Source organism: Carya illinoinensis, chromosome 11 (genome assembly GCF_018687715.1).
Source record: "Carya illinoinensis cultivar Pawnee chromosome 11, C.illinoinensisPawnee_v1, whole genome shotgun sequence".
In the NCBI taxonomy this organism is placed as follows: Eukaryota; Viridiplantae; Streptophyta; class Magnoliopsida; order Fagales; family Juglandaceae; genus Carya; species Carya illinoinensis.
In genome coordinates, this window is record NC_056762.1 from 42,105,271 (window position 1) to 42,124,447 (window position 19,177).

The following is a 19,177-nucleotide window of genomic DNA, read 5'->3' on the forward strand; positions in this document are numbered from 1 at the left end:
TAAGCACAACACAACGGTGGACATGGATACTGAACTCTTGGACCATTACCTAAAAAATTGTATGGGTTTTTGGTTATTGATAAATCTGGTTTAAACCAAACTTTAGATGAAAATATAACTTTGAATATTTTGTTTATATCTTTTATTTAAATATTTTGAAATGGTTAATATACGTATTAGTCTTTCTTAAAATATATGATTTTATTAGAACTTTGGTTTTGAGATTTATGTAATTATAAAGCTCTTCTGTTGCTTGTGAAAGAGATTCATCCATTATAAGAGAGTTGTTAATAAAATGAGTTTTGTTACGTACAAGTAAAGTTGTGCATTAATCTGTGTATTAATATTGATTTTTTTATATTTAAAATTTAAATTATTATTTTTTTAATAAAATTTACTTTTTAATCAATTATATTAAATTGATGTATATATTAATATATAATTGTACTTATAATTAAATTTTTCCTAATAAAATTGATATACTGTCTCCGTATTTCTTAAAAAAATAAAATCTTGAACCGTTAAAGGCTAAGGTTGTTGGAAATGAGATACTTGGCCCACATTGAACCATGTGGATGGGATTGCACCTAGGCTTAGTGAAGACTGTGAAGTAGCCCAATATGATGCTGATTCTAATGGCCCAATATTAACTCAACCTCGAAGTCAAGTTATCGGACAAACGCCCAGTTATTGTCCAATGTATGCTTGCTTTGACAGTTTGACTTACAAAACTGTTGGGTTACTTTGGTAATTTCGGTTACTTCCGCTTCTATTTTATCTTATGGTCTTATTTTGTCGTAAAATCTCTCTCTCAAAAAAATCCTAATCTTTAGTCTCAGAACGTAGAGAGAGGGTTTTAGGTAAAACCCAAGGCCATGGCTTTGAGAACAGCGGCTGCGGCTGCGCCTCGCGGTTTGAGGCGTTTCTTCTCAACTTCGACCCCAGCCTTCAATTTTCCCCCGTCGGCAGCCGCAGTGGCTCAGCAGAGAGAAAAGGCCGAGCCCAGCACCAACCTCTTCGTCTCGGGCACGTCTCTTAATCTCTCTCTATCTTTATCTTCATTTTTTACCATTTATTTCTGTCATATTTTTTCATTTATGTCATATTTTCCTTCTTTTTTTGGGTTATCGTAGTTTTGTTCATGTTGTTACGTTTTCTTCTCTAAGAATTTGGTGACATTCAGTTTTGTGATTCACTTCTTGTGAGTCCTTCAATGCTGTGTTTGCCTCCTGAAAAGATGTAGGAAATGAAAGGAAATCCTGCTTCTTTGTATTTTTGATAAGGAATAAAAATTTTTATTAAGACAAGTAAATAGTCATAGCCCAAGTACACGGAAGTATACAAGCAGAAACACCTAAATACATGCTAGAAACTAGGAAAAGCTGAAAGAAAATCATGAAGATTATCTCCCCATTCAATACATGAAGATAGCTATAAAAAAAAAATACATGAAGATTATCCCCATGCAATACAAGAACAAGAAAATCATGAAAGGAAACCCTGCTTCTATTGTATTGTACTCTTCATTATTGGGCGTCTCAATCTGTTGTGTAGCTCACAAAATAATTACTCATTTAAATACTCTTGTTACTTTAACTAGCCATTACCTTGGGGTTATAGATCCAATTAATTTTTTAGTATAAATCAATGTAGGGTTTGGTTTTCCATTTCTCTAATTTTCAGGACTTCCTTATTCTTTCTTCTTCTTCTTTTTGCTTGGTGTTGCTCATGTGTAGACCCCGTTTACTCAGGCAACACCTTCTTTTGTTCATTGTTGAAGCTTCTCTAATAAAAAATATAAATCAGTTCCTTTTTTCTAATTTTCAGGACTTCCTTATTCTTTCTTCTTCTTCTTTTTGCTTGGTGTTGCTCATGTATAGGCCCCGACCCCGTTTACTCAGGCAACACCTTCTTTTGTTCATTGTTGAAGCTTTACTAATAAAAAATATAAATCAGTGGAGGGTATGGACCGATAGAATTATATGTATTGGATGTCTTTTTTTATTTTATTTTTTTATAAGTATATGTATTTGGATGTCTAATTGGTGTCAGTCTAGCTGTTGCACAGAATTGTTACTGGACTTGAGAAAAGGTCTTGGATTTTTGGGCTAGGAATGGAATTTGTGACATTATGGCTTGTGGGTATGCCCAACCTTAAGGCTTTTGCCTTAGGGTGGAAATTATATCTATTGTGCCTCAGGCAACTAGGCAATCTGTGTTTCCAGATTGTAGATATTTGGTACTCATTGTTGTATGGATCCTTAGCTGATATACTTCGGTGAAGGGAATGTTGTGCTTTTATATCTTGTTGCCTTTTCTGCCTATGATACATAGTTGGTGCAAAGCAACTGTTGCTTAATGCTTGGACCATTGAGTTTGCTTATTTTTTGTAGACCGCTGTTAGTTGACTTGGCTGGGTTGAAATGGGATGATTTCCTCCCCCCTCTTCCTTTTGAGGGGGCATAACAATTGAAGCTTGGCTAGTTATGTCTTCTTAAAGTAGCCATAGTTCATTTTTTCTCTCTTGTTGCTTTCACCCTCATTATTTCTCATCTTCTTTTGTAAAGTTTAACTTTTTACACAGACTCAAATTATATGAGAAGAGAATACACTTATAAAAAATATATATGAGAAGAGAATACAAGTCTTGAGGCAAACAAATTAATTCTCGTAGAAGAACGGGAACCAAGATGCCCTTCAAATCAATTTAGAACTGAACGATGTATTCCTTTTTGTCTTCCATGCTCTCCGTTTTTTTCTTCCTTGTCAAGTATTCATTGTGTCTATTAAATTTTTCTATTGTAAATGCTGTCAAGATTCAATGGTTTTAATTGTTTGATACTTAATTTCTTTTCACAGCATGCTTATATTCCTTATGCTGCTTACAAAAGTTGGAGAATTGGGGATCACAACATAATTGTTTGTACCCCTTTATCTTGTGGAAGATTGGGGGTTAGAAAACTGAGAATTTTCAATAAGGCACTTTTGTGGAAATGGTTGTGGCGGTATCATCAGGAAGGGGTTGCTTTGTGGAGGAATGTTTATTGATGTCAAATATGGGAGTATTTGGGAAGGTTGGTGCTCAAATGAAGTAAGAGTGGTGTATGGTGTGGGTGTTTGGAAATTTATCTGGAATGGTTGGGGAGATTTTTTAGAAATTTGAGATTTGAGGTGGGAAGGGTGTGGCGATGTTGCTTTGAAGAATGCTTTCCCTTCTCTATATAGGATTTTCTCTTACTTATAAAAAAAAAAAATGGTTTTTCTCTTGTATACTTGGGCTTTTCCTAAGTATTTGGATTAATAAATTCTTATTACTTGTAAAAAAAAAAAATTAAAAAAAAAAAAAACCGAAAAAACAAAAGTTGGAGAGACCTTGCTTCATTGAATCTCTCTGTATCACATTCAACCTCTTATAATCATCTTAAGCAGACTTGTCAATGACTGGGATGATCAGATTACTTTTGTTGGTGATGGTGAGGTTTATGAGGTTCTCTTTCTGTTCTATTTACAGGGCTTAGTAAGCGTACCACTACAGAAAAACTTCAAGAAGCCTTTTCCCAGTTTGGTGAAGTTCTGCATGGTTTGTTCTCTTGTTATTTATGCTACTACTTTTCTGATCACCAGCAAACTGTCGGATTTACTTTTTGCCATATACAGCTAGGGTTGTGACCGATAGGGTGTCGGGATATTCGAAGGGCTTTGGTTTTGTAAGGTATGCTACTCTAGAAGATGCTGCAAAAGGTATCGAGGGCATGGATGGGAAGGTGAGTTTGACATTGTTCCCTTGAGAAGTTAAAAGCTGTGTGACTATGACTTCACATTCTGAACATCAAGATGCCCCAATATTTCTGTCAATTAAATATATGAACAAATGTCTCCCTGTGTACTTGGGCTTTGCCTATTCTTATGAATAAAATTTTTTGATTACCAATAAAATATATATATGAACAAATGTGCTCCTGGTTCAGGCACAAACCCACTGAAAAGTGAAGTTCATTGTTATGTTGATGTATAAATTCTGGTCTTGAGGAAATGTTTCGTCTTCATTTACAATGTCCTATTGAGATGGAGATAAACAATGTACAGTCATGGAATCTTTTAGTTAACTTTTTCATGAATTCCTGGAGAAGAATTAAGTTACTTTAAGGCACATTTTTTCAATATTTAATTTATAGAAAGAAAGAACCATATGCTACCATGGCAAGTGAACGGTGGCGATAATGATTATTCAACCTTGTTTCTGTTTTCCTAGTTCTGTTGGTGGTGTTGGTTTTTTGTTTCTTTAATTGCTTCCATTGGTAAAATATATACTTATATCAAAATTGGTAATTGTATCATTCTTTCTGTTTGTGTTGTGCAGTTTCTTGATGGTTGGGTTATATTTGCTGAGTATGCAAGACCCAGGCAACCACCTGGCCCACCTGAGAACAATACGGCTTCTCCATATTTCCGTCAGTGACTCCATTAAACGAAACAAGTTTGTCATTCATGAAACTGACTTGGTCTGCAAATAGCATTTATGAATCATGGCTCTGTATCTTTCTAAAGGGGTCGGGATGGTTGGTTTTTTATGGCCTCAAGAGTTTTAAATTGTGGTGGATATTAGCCTTATAAGTGAATTGATCAGATCAAACTGAAAAATACGAGTCTTCAACTGTTATATGTTGCGACTGTCGTGGCAAGATCTGGATTGGCTATTTATGAACATTTTGTAGAACTTCATGTTGTTTACTGATCTGGTGAAGCTGTTTTAATGTTGGCATCGTCAATGGAAATGCTGAAGGCTACGTCAGATTTGTTGTTATGTTCTTTTGGTTTTTTAATGGAAAAAAAGAAGAAGAAGATCGCAGCAGTTGGTTTTGCCTATGGCTATACTTCTTCATTTGTTCTCAATGAATTCAAGAGGTTAGTTGTTTAGTAGAAATTGTGGATGTGGTTGGAAACTTGATTTCAGATGCAATAGTTTTAGTTAGGTGATAAATTTGGCTGGATTAAGATCTCTGGGGCTAACGTGAGAGAAACGTGAAGTGGACTTTACAGTATTTACTGAGCATTTAATGGTATTTGAAAATTTTATTTTAGTAGTTATAAATGTTATAAAAGTACACTTTGATGCCTCAATTGCTCTCCCATCACTCTAGAATTTGGATAGAAACTTTAAGAAATCTTGATTAGGTTATTCTCGGAAGCACTATCAGATGGGCCCCATGCTCAATAAATTTCATCATATCTCTTAAAGACGTGGTGGAAAAGTAGTGAGTAAATGCCAAGCTCATTATTTTCGAGGGAAGAGGGCACCTGATTTGCCTTGCCGTGGAAGCAAACAAGAACAAAACCTAAACTGAAAGTAACTGAACGTTGGATATTTCGAATTCAAGTGCATTGTCATCAAACTAGGACAAAGAAATCGTTTTAGTTAGATGGAAGTGTTTGGAGGGAATTGAAGTAGTCGATGAAATGGAATGAATTCATCTTCGTTTCTCGACACCTAGCCCATATGTACATCACATGACATTTTGATTTGATGTTGGTGTCAATTTTATCGTGGCTACTGCATATCATCATCACTGGTTGCTTTCTTATAAGCTTGCAAGTGTACACCTGTTCCTCGACTCAGACAAAAGACTACTGGTAAGGGATCAGGGTATTCTATAGAGGGAAAGAAATTAAGGGAAAATCAGCAACATTTGGCAAGGAACTTGAAGTTCCAAAAGCTATGACAATGTGTTTCTATAAATTAAATGAACACAAAATGTCAATGAAATATGTGATGGACAAGAATTTGTCGTACGACGCCAATGATGCAAGTACTTTTGCTCTGTACCTACTTCCTAATATGAATTAAGAATATTGGGTATGTCGGATAAACTTTCAAAGGTACCTGAGAATAAAGAAAATGAAATATTTCAGTGTCACAAGGTACCCAGCTAGACATTTACCATCAATTTTGAGAAACGCTATTAATAGTTAAAATGTGGAAGTTCCGTATCTTTTTTTTTTTTTTAAATAAATATAAATTTATATATATATTAATACTAGATTACATTCTTTTTTTTTTAAAAAAAAGTACCCAAAATTTACCCATTATTATTATTATTATTTTCTGTGAGTTGCCTACGGGAGATCAGTTGATTTCTTTCCATGAGAGAGCTCTATACCGTCCCTCCAGCATCTCTGGTAAAACATACCAAAGATGGCTTGTTTGGTCATCTTTCAACTCTAGTATTGAATTATGTTCGTTAATGTTGTTATTAATTTTTTTTTTTTTTGGTTTTCTGATTTTCTGAGAGATCTCTATTTTCTATAGCTTTATTTGTTTCCATTCCTCTTCAGATTGTTTCTCGTACAACAAGACTGATATTGTAGAAAACTCATCCCTTTTTTTAACCCTTTTCTTTTTGAATAATAAAATAAAATAAATGTTTGGTTTGTGCCACTACGGTTTTTTGATTTATACTAAAAATTTGGAAAATCGGAATAAGGGAGAGTGAAAGTTTGTTCTTATTATGTACACTTTCAAGATTTCAGATACAGCACGCCATCGATATTTTGATCGAAGATGGACTCGGGGATATTTTGGTCATTCAGACTTAGGACACTCGTGCAGGACTGCTAGGGGAGTCCCCATTCTGGACGGCACGTAGACGGGATTATAGATCGTTAGTTCTGTCAATGAAGAAGGGATTATTTTTTGCAATGCATGCAATGGTTGACTTCCTCATGCCGACACATTTACCATATATTATGGTGGTTATAATTTTATTTTCCACGTTTGCTACAATACATGACAACAATGCTACTAACAATTCTTAAATATGCTCTGAATGTGTGAGCAGCGCAGGCATTTTCTAATTGGGTAAATATAATTTTGGAATTGCACATGGACCAAAAACTCGGTCAACTCCATGAAAGTGAATTAAAAAAAAAACTGGAATATCATCCACACCTTACGAGAAAACTTTCATAAAAATCCGAAGGATACATGAGACACCGTACTTTTTTAAATTTTTATTATTTTTTCTATCTAATATTTAATATATAGATAATGAATAAAACAATTCGATTAGTTTAAAAAAAATAAACTTAAAAAAATTTTAAAAAAACATATTAAAAAATTTAAAAATTTCAAAAAATATGGTATAAGGAGACTAGAGAGATCGACTAACATTACTCTATATCACAAATTGCCATTTAATTGACTCTTCTATGGGTTATTATATGGAGGACGGCTGATTGGCGGCAGGCACACGCAATAACAAAGAGTGAAAGCCAAACACACCAATACCACTACCAATAATAGTAATACTAATAATAATAATTATTATTGAAGGGAATATTTGTGTTTTTAAAGAGGAAAAAGAAGAAGAAGAATAAGAAGAAGAAGGAGAAGAAGAGGAGAGAAGATGCTAATTGGGTCACTGAATTCATGCAAGGTCGATTTCATAGGAGCTGACCCACGTGGTTAACTTGCTTGGAATATACAAAGAAAAGAAATGGCAAAGTGAAAGGTACGTATGATCATGTCAATGAGGAAAAGAAAAAAAATGATGTATCATGTTAAGGTAAAAAGGGGAGAGATATGGTCGAGTCGATTTCCCATCACAAAAAGAAAAAGAAAGAAAAAAAAAAAAGACTTTTAACCTAATTCATTTTATCAAACTTTATTATGTCAGAACTTGAAAACCCCACGTCACCCAAATTGCTTCCAAGACAAAGCTCTCTCTCCTCTTTAACGATACTTGCAAGATTTCTTCATCAATCGCCAATCAAACTCATGCGTTATGGATATTTTAAACTAAAGGCTCGGCAATAAAAGAGTTAAGTGGAATCTACATCCAATTTCGTGTCTCAATTATATATATATATATATATATATGAAAGGCCCACATATATTTTCTTAAAGATACACACATCCACTAATTTGTTAACCTAACTCTAATAATATTATTATTTTTTTCTTTTTCTTTTGATGCTTTTATTGAGTTAGGTAGTCTAGCAAATATAACTCATCATAGGGTGGCACTACATCCACCGCTCGTAGCTACTATTAGTTATTTTGACGTGTTTTTTTTTTTTAATTTTTTTACATGTATTTTTTTAATACTTTTAAATTTAAAAAGATATTTATAATATCATTAGACAACACTTTATTAACCACGAAGTAAACAAATAAAATAAATTGCCAACAGTAGCTCCCAACAAGAGCTGGGAGCTGTGGGACTAGTATTATTCATAACTCATATGCACTAGGGACCTCATCTATTTAAGGCTTCTATATATCGTCGACAATGAACATTGGATAGTTCATCTGTTTATATGGATGGAATTAATTATTATATAAATTAGAGAATACTTCCAACTTATTGTGAGATTTTTTATTATTAAAACTTTTCTTATAACCATCCATTTTAATGGTATGACATCAAAATGATCATTCCCTATTATTTTCTGTTTTAAATACTTTTTATATTCTTGGAAAATAACTAAATATTATAAATAGATTTTAGAACATTATAAATCTCAGCAATAAATATCAGCAACTTAGCATATTATTCTATTTTTTTAAAACAAATATCAGACAAAAAATATTAAAAAAATAATGGTACATATCGTTTGGGTTATGCAAGTCTTGCTCTTATAATCATTTAACAAAAAAAAAAAAGATTCTTATTAAAATATATTTTATATAAATATTAAATATATTCAATTCTTATTAAGAAAAAATCTCAATAAAAATAGAACGAGAATACGGTTCATATGTAGTGATAGGTACACATGACACATGCTACAAAGGTAATTAGCACTCCTTAATGTGTGGAGTATCCTAACAAGCCGCCGGGCCCGCCGCGCATCCACCCATCAAATTCATGGGCACGCTCGAAATAAATTCACAAAACTAGGGGTGATTTTATGCACTTACGGATAAAGACAAAATCGACCCTCTATAAAACTTCTGCTTACTCTCCCTCTGGTTCCGTAGCATAGCAGATGGAGAAAATTAAGGCTACAAGGAGGGTACCTCTACTTCTCCTACAATGGATTCACCTATAATTTCTTTTATCATAGTCTGAGAGATTACAGACTCATATATTGTTGGAATGAAGTTCTTATTGGAATTTGTATCGTGCTGTGGATCCGCTGCCTGCTCGGGCCAGGGAACGGCGCCGGAGAGAGCGGAGTACGATGAGGAGACGAAGTGCCTGGCCCCGTCTTTTCCGACTAGGAGGAATCGGCGGAGGAGGCGGGGACATCTGGGCCAGCCGGCGGCCGAGTCCGAGTGGAAGCCGTCTCTGTGCGCTATCGCCGAGGACAACGCGATGGTGGTGATGAAGAAGAAAGAGAAAGCCGGTTGCGCCAATGATTCTGGATCTGAGGCTCGGAGATCTGCGAAGAGGAAGAGTGGGTCCGGAACCGGAGTTCATGTCCGTAGCTACGGTGACGATTACGGGTAAAACAACCGTTCCTTTTAATTCTCCACGGTCACGGGCCGGCACCCTTTTTGTTTCTGTTAAACTTTTAGTTGATCAATAGAAAACATAGTTGAGGATTTCTTATTGGTGGTGAATATTTGCAGGCGAACTCATCATATTCCGACTGTCATTCCGGCATTCGCTCCGACTCCGTTCATGTTTTGATTAGCGTTCACTCGAGGTTTCCTCGTTTTCTTTATATCCAAAGCTTGTAAATAATTTTATGGATTGAAAGCGTAACTTTAGAAAATAAATTCCTATAAAATTTTCCTGGATTTTATTTACGTATTTTGTTTTACAACTAAGGATTCAACTTGCAGAGAATTTTCCTCCAAATTTACTCGAATAAACTGATAAATATGTTCTTCATTAATTTTTAACCATAAATTTGCTATTTTTATTATTAATTATATTCTTATTTATACGCATTATTATTATTATTATTATTATTATTTTGTAGTGGCACTAAGTTATTAAAAAGATTGATTATTTCTTTAACTGTAAATCGTGTTAATAAAGATGAAAGAATGATAATTAAAAATGGTATTAATATTAATGAAAGAATGCCATTACAATTGTATTTGAAGAAAATACCAAGTGGTGATGATGTGATGATATTGATGTGGTAATCTATCTTTTGAGTGCAAGATTGTGAAATCTAGGCTGAATTTGGATGAGTGGTGGGGACCTCCCTCCTACTGGCCCCTTTGTGTTGAACACCCGAAGCAAACAATAAACTTGATGATTAATGTGTATTTCTGTGTGGTCTTACTTCAAAGGGTTTTACTAAGTATAACTAAAATTACGTATTAATATATATATAAATATTAATTTTTTTATATTTAAAATTTAAATTAATATTATTTTTAATTAAATCTATTTTTTAATCAATCATAAAAAATTAATATACATATTAATATATAATTACACTTACAACTAAATTTTTCTTAAGTCAAATCTTCGTTTAGACAAAAAGTAACTTTGTATGGCAGGAGTGCTCTCTCTCTCTCTCTTTTTATATATTCAGCATTCACTTATAATATTATATGTTTTAGTATAATCCTGTTTTCTTCACTGATTTGTATTTTATATAGCAGTCAGGACTGAACACATGTTACTGGTATACTATATTTGAAAATAGATCTTATTTTAAAATTTTAATTTCATCTCATCTTATCTTATTTATTTCATAAATATAATTTAAATAAAAAATTTTAAAATCATGAGGGATAGCTCAGGCCTTGAGTTTGTTCTCTAATGGTTACTGATTCAAGTTCTCTCAAGGACACTGGAGATTTATCTGACCGTTATTTTAAGGTTTTGTGAGATTAGTCGAGGTGCGCACAAGTTGTCTAAACATTCACAAATATAAATATATATATATATATATCTATATATAAAATTTTCAAATTAATTATTACAACTTCTCTAAACTTAAAAAAAAAAAAAATCAATTTTTTCAAATTCTAAAATAAAAATAACATTATAATAATATTTTAATTTTATAATATATTTTATTCAACTTTTTCTTTCTTATTTCTTAAAGTTTAAACAATATTCAATTCAAACTATCTCAATAATATTAATAAACTATCTTATTATTATTTATAAAAAATTAATCTCAACTCATTCTTCAAACAAGAGCTAAAAAGCCCATTTGGGTGGTAAACGATCTAGATCACCTGAGATAATTTCGTACATATGTATATAATCTTAATCCAAACACAATTTATTTCATCGAAATAACTTCATTTTTTTCATTTTAACTCAACATTGTTGATTGATAAGACTTTTATCATTATTCCATCCTTATAACAATAAATTAATTATTAATGAGATTTATTATTTTTTTAATTTTATATAAAAAAATAGTTAAAACATATCTAATCTACTTCACACGTTAAATACATCTCAAAATCGACAAAATCCCTACATCTTTAACAATGTCAGCACGTCTGTTCGGCATGGAGCACAATCTGTTATGGAGCTGGGCTATAGTGCTATACCCTGCCAACTGAGCGATTAATCACTATTTGTAATCCAACATCGTACATATCGCTTATTAATTAGTTGCTTAATTGACTGGCAATATTGTTATTCATTTTAAATTTTATTAATTTTTAATTATATTTACTGATATGATAAATTTTAAGTACTTGAATAATAGTCATTTAAAATATGTGATTTTTTTTATTAATTTTGCTACACCTAAACTGATGCGTTGACACACTATTTATAGCGAAATCCATTATATCTTAAAAAAAAAAATTAAAACATCAATAATTTTATAGCATACCTGCCTTCCACACATCAAAGTGCATTGGGTGGGTAAGAAATAAGACTTATAAATAAATTTTTTCTTATTTTTAATTAGAAATGAAAAAATTAAAAATTAAAAAAAAACATTTCTAAATTCCTTAATCCAGATATTACACTTTCAAATTCTCAGATAAAATATAATAAACAATTCAACTTTTTCAAATCTCAAAATAAAATTAATATTAAAAAATTATATTATAATAATATTTTATTTAACTTTTAACAAAACAACTCATCTCATTTAAACTGAATAGCCAAACGAGACGAATTCTAACATCCATTGCCACACAAAAAGTAAATAATCATGAACTCACTCTTTCCCTCTCTTATATATGTACCACTGCAACAAATTGCTTGATTGGCCTTAGCCCCATGACCTAAACTGTCGACCAAGCTGCTCCATACATTGAGACTATACCCTATTTCGATATATTATTTTTCACTTTAGACATGGGAAGGAAGAACAATACTCGAGACCACCATGATGTCTCCACTTCCTGTGGTTCGGAACCACCATACATGACTACCATGGCTTGGATTAAAAAATAAATTATACCATTTACAAATCTAATGTCTAACATGTTATTTATTGTGCCATCTATTATATTTATAATGAAAGTCAAAAGTACCCATAAATTTTTATGTAAGTTAGTATTATAGACTTTTAGATTAATAATATGTTTAATGTATCAATAAATAGGCTTGTAAATAGATTTATTCTTTAAAAATATATACAGAAGTAACTTCCTCGTGATCTATTAAGTTTTCGTGTAATCCCAACTTTTGCAAAGTTAGATAGATCGTCGTCAAGAGAGTCCCTTTTCAATATTTTTGGCGGGTGATGAGGACGTTTGCCCCTACTACCTCTGGAAAGCCTGTGTGGTTGGGCTGCCCTAAGTCGTGCGCAGGCCTGACTTCTGCTGCAAGAAGAGGGCTAGATCAAGTAGCCCCCACCTGCCGTAATGTTTGGTAGGCCTTTCTAACTATGAACAGATTGTGACCTTTCTTCCTTCCCCATACTAATTTATAGGTCAAACTTACCTGCTCCGGTATCCCTTTTTCTGTATATCGTTCCCTCTTTTTTTTTTTCGGCTGGACTTCGCGGGGTAGTTAATAGGGTAATGCAAATTGACCTAGTTTAAGGGCGTGGATTAAGTTTGGGAGGCCTGAAACTGAAAGTGTTCTGGGCCAAATCTGGAGGGCAAAACTGGTGCTTGTAATGAAATGAAACTGTCTGGCTCAAAAGGATGAATCTGGCCTCTTCTAAGTCTTCTTTCTCTACCGAGTATATTATATTCAGAAAATTTCTCTATTTTCCTTTTCATTTTTTCTTTCTAATTTCTTTCATAAGCTGTATTTGTTTTCCCTGCAACTGGGTCTTTTATATTGCCGTTGAGTTATCCATTTGACACTAATAAAAGCGTCTAAATTATTACTTATTTTCTCCTACCCTTAAAATCCTCATAAAAATAATGTTTTTGCAAGCCCTCTGGGTGTTTGATTTGTCACCCATTTTGTTTTTCATGGAGACTTCCAATATTCAATTGATTTATTTTCCTGGTAAATCTCTTTCCTTATAGATTCGGATAGGCTAATAAGACAAAAGAGTTAGCAGTTAAGATTATAAATGAAAGAGAGAAAAAAGTACTAAAAAAATAAAGAAATATTATTTAATAGAATAGAGATAGAAATGAGGAATATGATGTAAGAGGTTTTTAAAAGATGAATAAAATTTAGAGATAAATTTGAAAAAATGTGATTTTGAATTAAATTATAGGAAATTTTATGAGAAACCGGATGAGAATGCTCTAAGGTACAATTAGTCTGATAGTTCATAGGCTTCTTTTGAATGGACTCCATTGTTATTTGAAGTAATTATTAGATAGTCTTAAAGCACAAATATCTGATAATATTGTCGTTTCTTTGTAAGATGTTATATTGATTTAAATTTGTGATTATATAAGAAATTTTAATAGAAAAATGCTATTATAAGGTTTTTATGCAACATGTATATTATTGATCCAAATGACACGTAGGTTGCGTTTGGATATTGAGTTGAACTTTTTATAAATAGTAGTGAGTTCAGTAGGTGGAGTGAGTTATGTGTGGCCTATTTAAAATGAGTTTAGATGTATTTAGATATTAAATTGAATTTAATACTATTTATAAAAACTTAAAAAAGGTTGTGGATCCTACGTATAAAAATATGTTGAGTTAAAAAAAGTTGTTAGTTTCACTTATAAGCAAGTTTTAAGTTAAGATAAGTTTATTAATTTAAAAGTTTGGTGCTTTGACATTAGTCTTATTTTAAAAATAAACTAAACTGAATTGATATTAACTGAATCTTGCAACTAAAAAGGAAGTAGTGTTAAGATGAGAATAATGCATAGTCTATTTGGGTACTAATAAGAACTGTAATAAAATTTGTGTCTCCACCGTGCTTGAAAATATCATTATACAGTCACCATTGCATACACTTTACGCACTTTATCGATGTGATTGACTGTATCGATCTTTTTTTAATACACAACTAATTATATCAGTATAATGTGTAAAAAAATATATAAAAATAATTGTATATAGAATTTTTCTTATTTATTTCTGAGTAAAAACTATTTCCATGCCCATATGCCCAGCCGAATACATATACAGCTCGCACGTCACAAAGGGAAACCGTACCCGCTTCCCTGCAACGTAACTCTTTGTCAAAGATGAACGACGGAACTCTTAAGAAAACAACCTCTCGTCAAAAGAAGGGAAAAAAAGAAAGAAGGTAAACACCCTATATCAACAACTTGACACAGTACTTGATCTATCAGCACTTTCTCCATCCTCTATTCCTGCCATCGTATCATACATAGGCTTATTTAATGTCTCCGGCACGTAAAATGCAAGCATCCCTCCCACGATCCCACACACTCCAAACACCACAAACGGCAACCCACCCCCTAAAACCACCACGAACGGTGCTAAGATTGCCCCCATTTGCGCCGCCTGTGTTGCACATCCCAGTGCTGCATTTCTGACCACCGTTGGAAACAGCTCCGTCGTATAAATGAACAGCAAGTTGTAAGTTCCAGCCATTCCAAAGATTCCCAAAATCCCACAAACCATTCTCAATACCTTCCATATCCCCACGCTTCTCATTAAGCTTCCCAATAAGCAGAAAAATCCACTGAACCATAACGTCCCTATTGCTAATGGCTTCCTACCGAACTTGTCCAGCAACACTGCTGTGATCGTAAATGCCGGCATTTCGGCTACTGCATTAAGGAACACGTTGAGGTAAAGATTAGTTTCTAGGTTGACAACGTTTAGGCTAAGGCCATAGTACACAACCGAGCACAGGAAATTAATGGTCACGGCAAGAAAAAGACGGATGCGAGTGACTGGTGAGCGAACCACATCTACGAGAGAACCACTAATTGCTTTGTTAGTTTCCAGTTGCTGCTTGCAGGTCTGTTCATAGTTTGAACTGTTATTTGCTTCCTCGTCCAGTGCCAGAAAAACTCCATCGGGGAGGTGCTTTCCATTGTATTTAGCGATGGAGTGCAAGAGTGTCATGGCCTCCGTTAATTTTCCTCGAACGAGATACCATCTTGGAGACTCAGAGATAAAAGGAAGGACAGTGACGAGGAAGAGAAAGGAGGGAATGGAGGAAGCAATGTAGAGAGCACGCCATGACCGGAAAATGTAGGCTATACCAGAGAGTAGCGCGATTCCGGTTGAAAAGAAGTAGAATGTGGACATCCCGGCATACCCGCGCTTTGAAGGGCCGACGGGCTCGGTGGCTAGGACGAAAGCACAAAGGCCAACGCCGCCTGTGCTAAAACCAGTTAGGAGGCGTAGTAAGACGTAGGTCCAGTAGTCTGGGGAAAACGCTGTCAAGCAACCAAAGACGGCATTTAAGATACAAACTACTCTAAGAGAACCTTTTCTACCCAGGAAGGAGTCTGAAAGATGGCCAAATATCCCAGCACCTGAAAATGAAATTACGAGACAATAATCATGTCAGTCGTGATATCATGCTGTTGTAAACTCAATTAGCTTGCAAAAAAATTAGTACTAAGCACTAATCAGGCGAATAATCTCATTTACATTGGCATTATAAATTAAGGAAAATTTGATAATTTTGATCATACATGACCAGCTAGCATGCGTGGGGTTATGAATATATTTCATATATATGCACGCACAATTAATATTATCATGTAGTACTCCACAACGTCTGTCTACAAATGTACCTCGCACCTAATTATTTTTGTTTTCTTGTTTTCAAGGGTTTAATCAACTAATGTTGCATGCGGGGCCTTACACTAGTTATATTGCTGTGACATTATTCACGTTGAATACTGAAAACATTATAATAATTCCTGTCAGACATTATTGACTTTGTTTACCGTGACATTATTCCATTATTCTTGGCAGGCATCTTTTTATTATTTTCTTCGCTTGTCGGGCATTGATTAAAGCTTAAGTGAGAGTGGCCTCGCTTCTGATCAGAAGAGGGGTCGTTAGCAGCAAATGAAGTAGACATTAGGGGATTTTATACCAAGAGGGATGAGCAGCACCGTAACTTTAAAAAATATTATCATCGATGTTATGATCATACTTATCCATAATTCGTTTAGTCAGTACTCTGATCAGTGTCATGAATGTTATGATGACAAGCACTAAGCAGTGAGTACTTTGTGCGTATTAACATGGCCATTAAATAAAGGAAAGAACAAAACATTATTGATCAGATAATGATATCTTCCCCCCCACTTGGTACTTTGAAAAACTATTATATATAGGTGGAAGATTTATAATAAGAATAATAATAGCATCCTTGACAGATTAGAATATTATCTTCGGTGGCATTAAAGTTAAAATGCAGACTGACATTTCAGAAAGATCATAAAGGTTTTCCCATGCTGCATTCTTCATAAAGGTGTTGATGACCAACGCATGCATGTGCTCATGAACATGTGCAACAAAACAAGAGATATTTGCCATGATCTACAAATCAAAAGAATACAAACAAACCGACAACTGAAGTACTTGATCGATCTATAGCTTTATCCAAAAGCCTCGGATGCTCCCCCCCCCCCCCCCCCCTTCCCTTTTTTTTCCCTTTATTCACGTTTTATTTTCCCTACTCTCATACGCATCTCTTGTCTTTGTCTTTGTACATAAGAGTTAGCCAATATTACCATTACCAGTTAAATAGTACTACTTAAGATCAGGATAGGATGGTAGAAGACAATACGTAAAAGAGAGTAGTAGAAGACAATACTTAAGCGGATAAGATGGTCGAGTAAGAAAGATCCGGCTTGATGAGATGAAAATTTTATGAATAATAATAAATTCTAATTATTGTCTTGTATTAAAAGAAAATCCCTGAAGAAATAGATGGATGATTAATTCTTATTCGGTCTAAATCTAACTTGACCACCTAATTGATTGAAACTATATATAATCCTCATAATTAATTATTGGAGTACTTACTCTCAACTGTTTTTAATTACCTAATTATAAAAACCTTTATAAAATAAGAGTCATGCTTACAAAACACCTGCAAAATAATTTTAAGACGTTACTCGTGATGATGTTTGCCCGACAATAATTTTAGACCAGAAAAATAATAAAAGCATGGTAAAAGGAAATGCTATCGGTCTACCGAGTATTTGCACCGATAGATGTATTTTTATTTTCTGTTCTTTTTTTGTTTATTTTTTTAAAATGTTAAGAAATGTATTGAATTGATTTGTTTATTTATTTTTGTTTTGTTTTCTTAAATATTAAACAAATATTTCTTAATATTTAAAGAAAAAAAAAAGTAAAAAACAATCGGTCATCAATCTTTAGACCATCATCTTTTACCCATATAAAAATTATCTATTTAAATTTGCAAAAATTATTTCTCATCCCCCCACGTATCGTTATAATATATCATTCCAGCTTGGTGGTCCAAAATTTTAGGAAATCTCAAATACAAAATAAAGGAAGGCAGGCAGGCAGGCAAACAAACAAAATAAATAAATAATTAAGAAGATAGAGACGTGGAGATAGGGATCACCTATCATGCAGCCGCCAAAGAACACGGCCTGAGCCAGCCCAACCCTATACTTCTGTCCACAAACCAATCCCCACTCCGCCACCGTCGAGCTTCCCAACCCACCGTTCCACTCCCACGATCCCGGTTTGAGCCCACAAACGCTGGCTGCCGCGACGTCGCATCCCAAACTGGACGTGCACGTCCACCCCGGTTCGCGGTCGGCGAAGATCATGACCATGGTGTGGAAAGCCTCCACAGCCCAAGCCAGGCTCGTCAACACGAAGTGCCTCAGCTGCCATGGCCCGAACTCGCCGCAGTATCTCTGGAGGATGTCATCGATGCAGAGCTTCTCGTGTCCCGATTTGGGTTCGGGATATTTTTCCGGCTCTAGCAGGGGTGACCGTAGGTCGGAGCTCCGGTTGACAGGATCGGATGCTGACGCGTCAGTCATATCTGGGTGATTTATGGAATTAAGAGGTTCTCTTCTCTCCGTAGGGAATAGGAGGTGTTTGTATATATGGACAGTAGGCCGGTAGGGAGTGAATGGCCTTTTGATTTTGCAGGGAATTGACTGGGATAAAGGTTTAAAAGGGGCCGCGGGTGTGGTGATGATCATGAGGAATGTTCTGGGCATCTATTTTGGTTCGGGGCCTAAGCTGCAACTTGGAAAGCATATTCAATATTGTATTCCTACGAGTAGGAATTTATGAAAAAGTGTTACCTTAAGAGATAATAGAGATTATGCAAATTTATATATTAACTTGATTTGTTAGATTTATTTTATAACGAAAATAAATTTACAACCTGACATGAGACATTAAGTTATATAAATTTGTGAGTTTATTTTTGTATAATCTATTTATAGCTAAAATATTTTTTATAAATAAAAGGAAATGAAAATAGGAAAAATGTTGGATTTTATCATTTAATTTATTTCCTAAGAAAATAAAATAAAAGAAAAATATTGGATTTTTTTGTATGTTAGGCCGAAATAAACATTATAAGATGATTTAGAGCTTTTTTATATGTTGGTCCATTTTGCATTGGCTCGGACCTAATTGGACCCGTCTATAAGTGTAATCGGTCTGGTCTTAAGGTAAAAAATAAGTGGATCAAAATTTTTGATCCGGTCCAAAAATCCTCTCATATGGATCGACTCAACCAGATTAATTACATCTCCAACAAAGAGGAAAGAGATAGGTTATGTTGACCAATTTGTATCAAGAATGGAGAAAAATAAAACATAAAGAAGCACATACATGGGAGATATATATATATTTATATGTATGTATGTATGAATAATGCTAGTATGCTCCATCATTTTACCTCCTCATTTTAACCTCTCATG

General features: G+C 34.0%; 3 protein-coding genes across 3 annotated transcripts; 2 read left to right on the forward strand and 1 right to left on the reverse strand.

Moving 5' to 3' along the window:
* Positions 1 to 789: 789 nt before the first annotated feature.
* Positions 790 to 4,731, forward strand: LOC122282647 (organelle RRM domain-containing protein 2, mitochondrial). The gene is made up of 4 exons (XM_043094590.1): positions 790 to 1,026; positions 3,512 to 3,580; positions 3,658 to 3,764; positions 4,361 to 4,731. The coding sequence occupies exons 1-4, from the start codon at positions 876 to 878 to the stop codon at positions 4,457 to 4,459; spliced, it is 426 nt and encodes a 141-aa protein (XP_042950524.1). The 5' UTR covers positions 790 to 875; the 3' UTR covers positions 4,460 to 4,731.
* Positions 4,732 to 8,956: 4,225 nt separating this feature from the next.
* On the forward strand, positions 8,957 to 9,754 carry LOC122280776. The gene is made up of 2 exons (XM_043091793.1): positions 8,957 to 9,448; positions 9,575 to 9,754. The coding sequence occupies exons 1-2, from the start codon at positions 9,099 to 9,101 to the stop codon at positions 9,633 to 9,635; spliced, it is 411 nt and encodes a 136-aa protein (XP_042947727.1). The 5' UTR covers positions 8,957 to 9,098; the 3' UTR covers positions 9,636 to 9,754.
* Positions 9,755 to 14,351: 4,597 nt separating this feature from the next.
* LOC122282561 (organic cation/carnitine transporter 4) lies at positions 14,352 to 18,561 on the reverse strand. Its single transcript, XM_043094497.1, has 2 exons — positions 17,851 to 18,561; positions 14,352 to 15,769 (listed from the first exon to the last, which is right to left on the reverse strand). The coding sequence occupies exons 1-2, from the start codon at positions 18,461 to 18,463 to the stop codon at positions 14,577 to 14,579; spliced, it is 1,806 nt and encodes a 601-aa protein (XP_042950431.1). The 5' UTR covers positions 18,464 to 18,561; the 3' UTR covers positions 14,352 to 14,576.
* Positions 18,562 to 19,177: the final 616 nt, after the last annotated feature.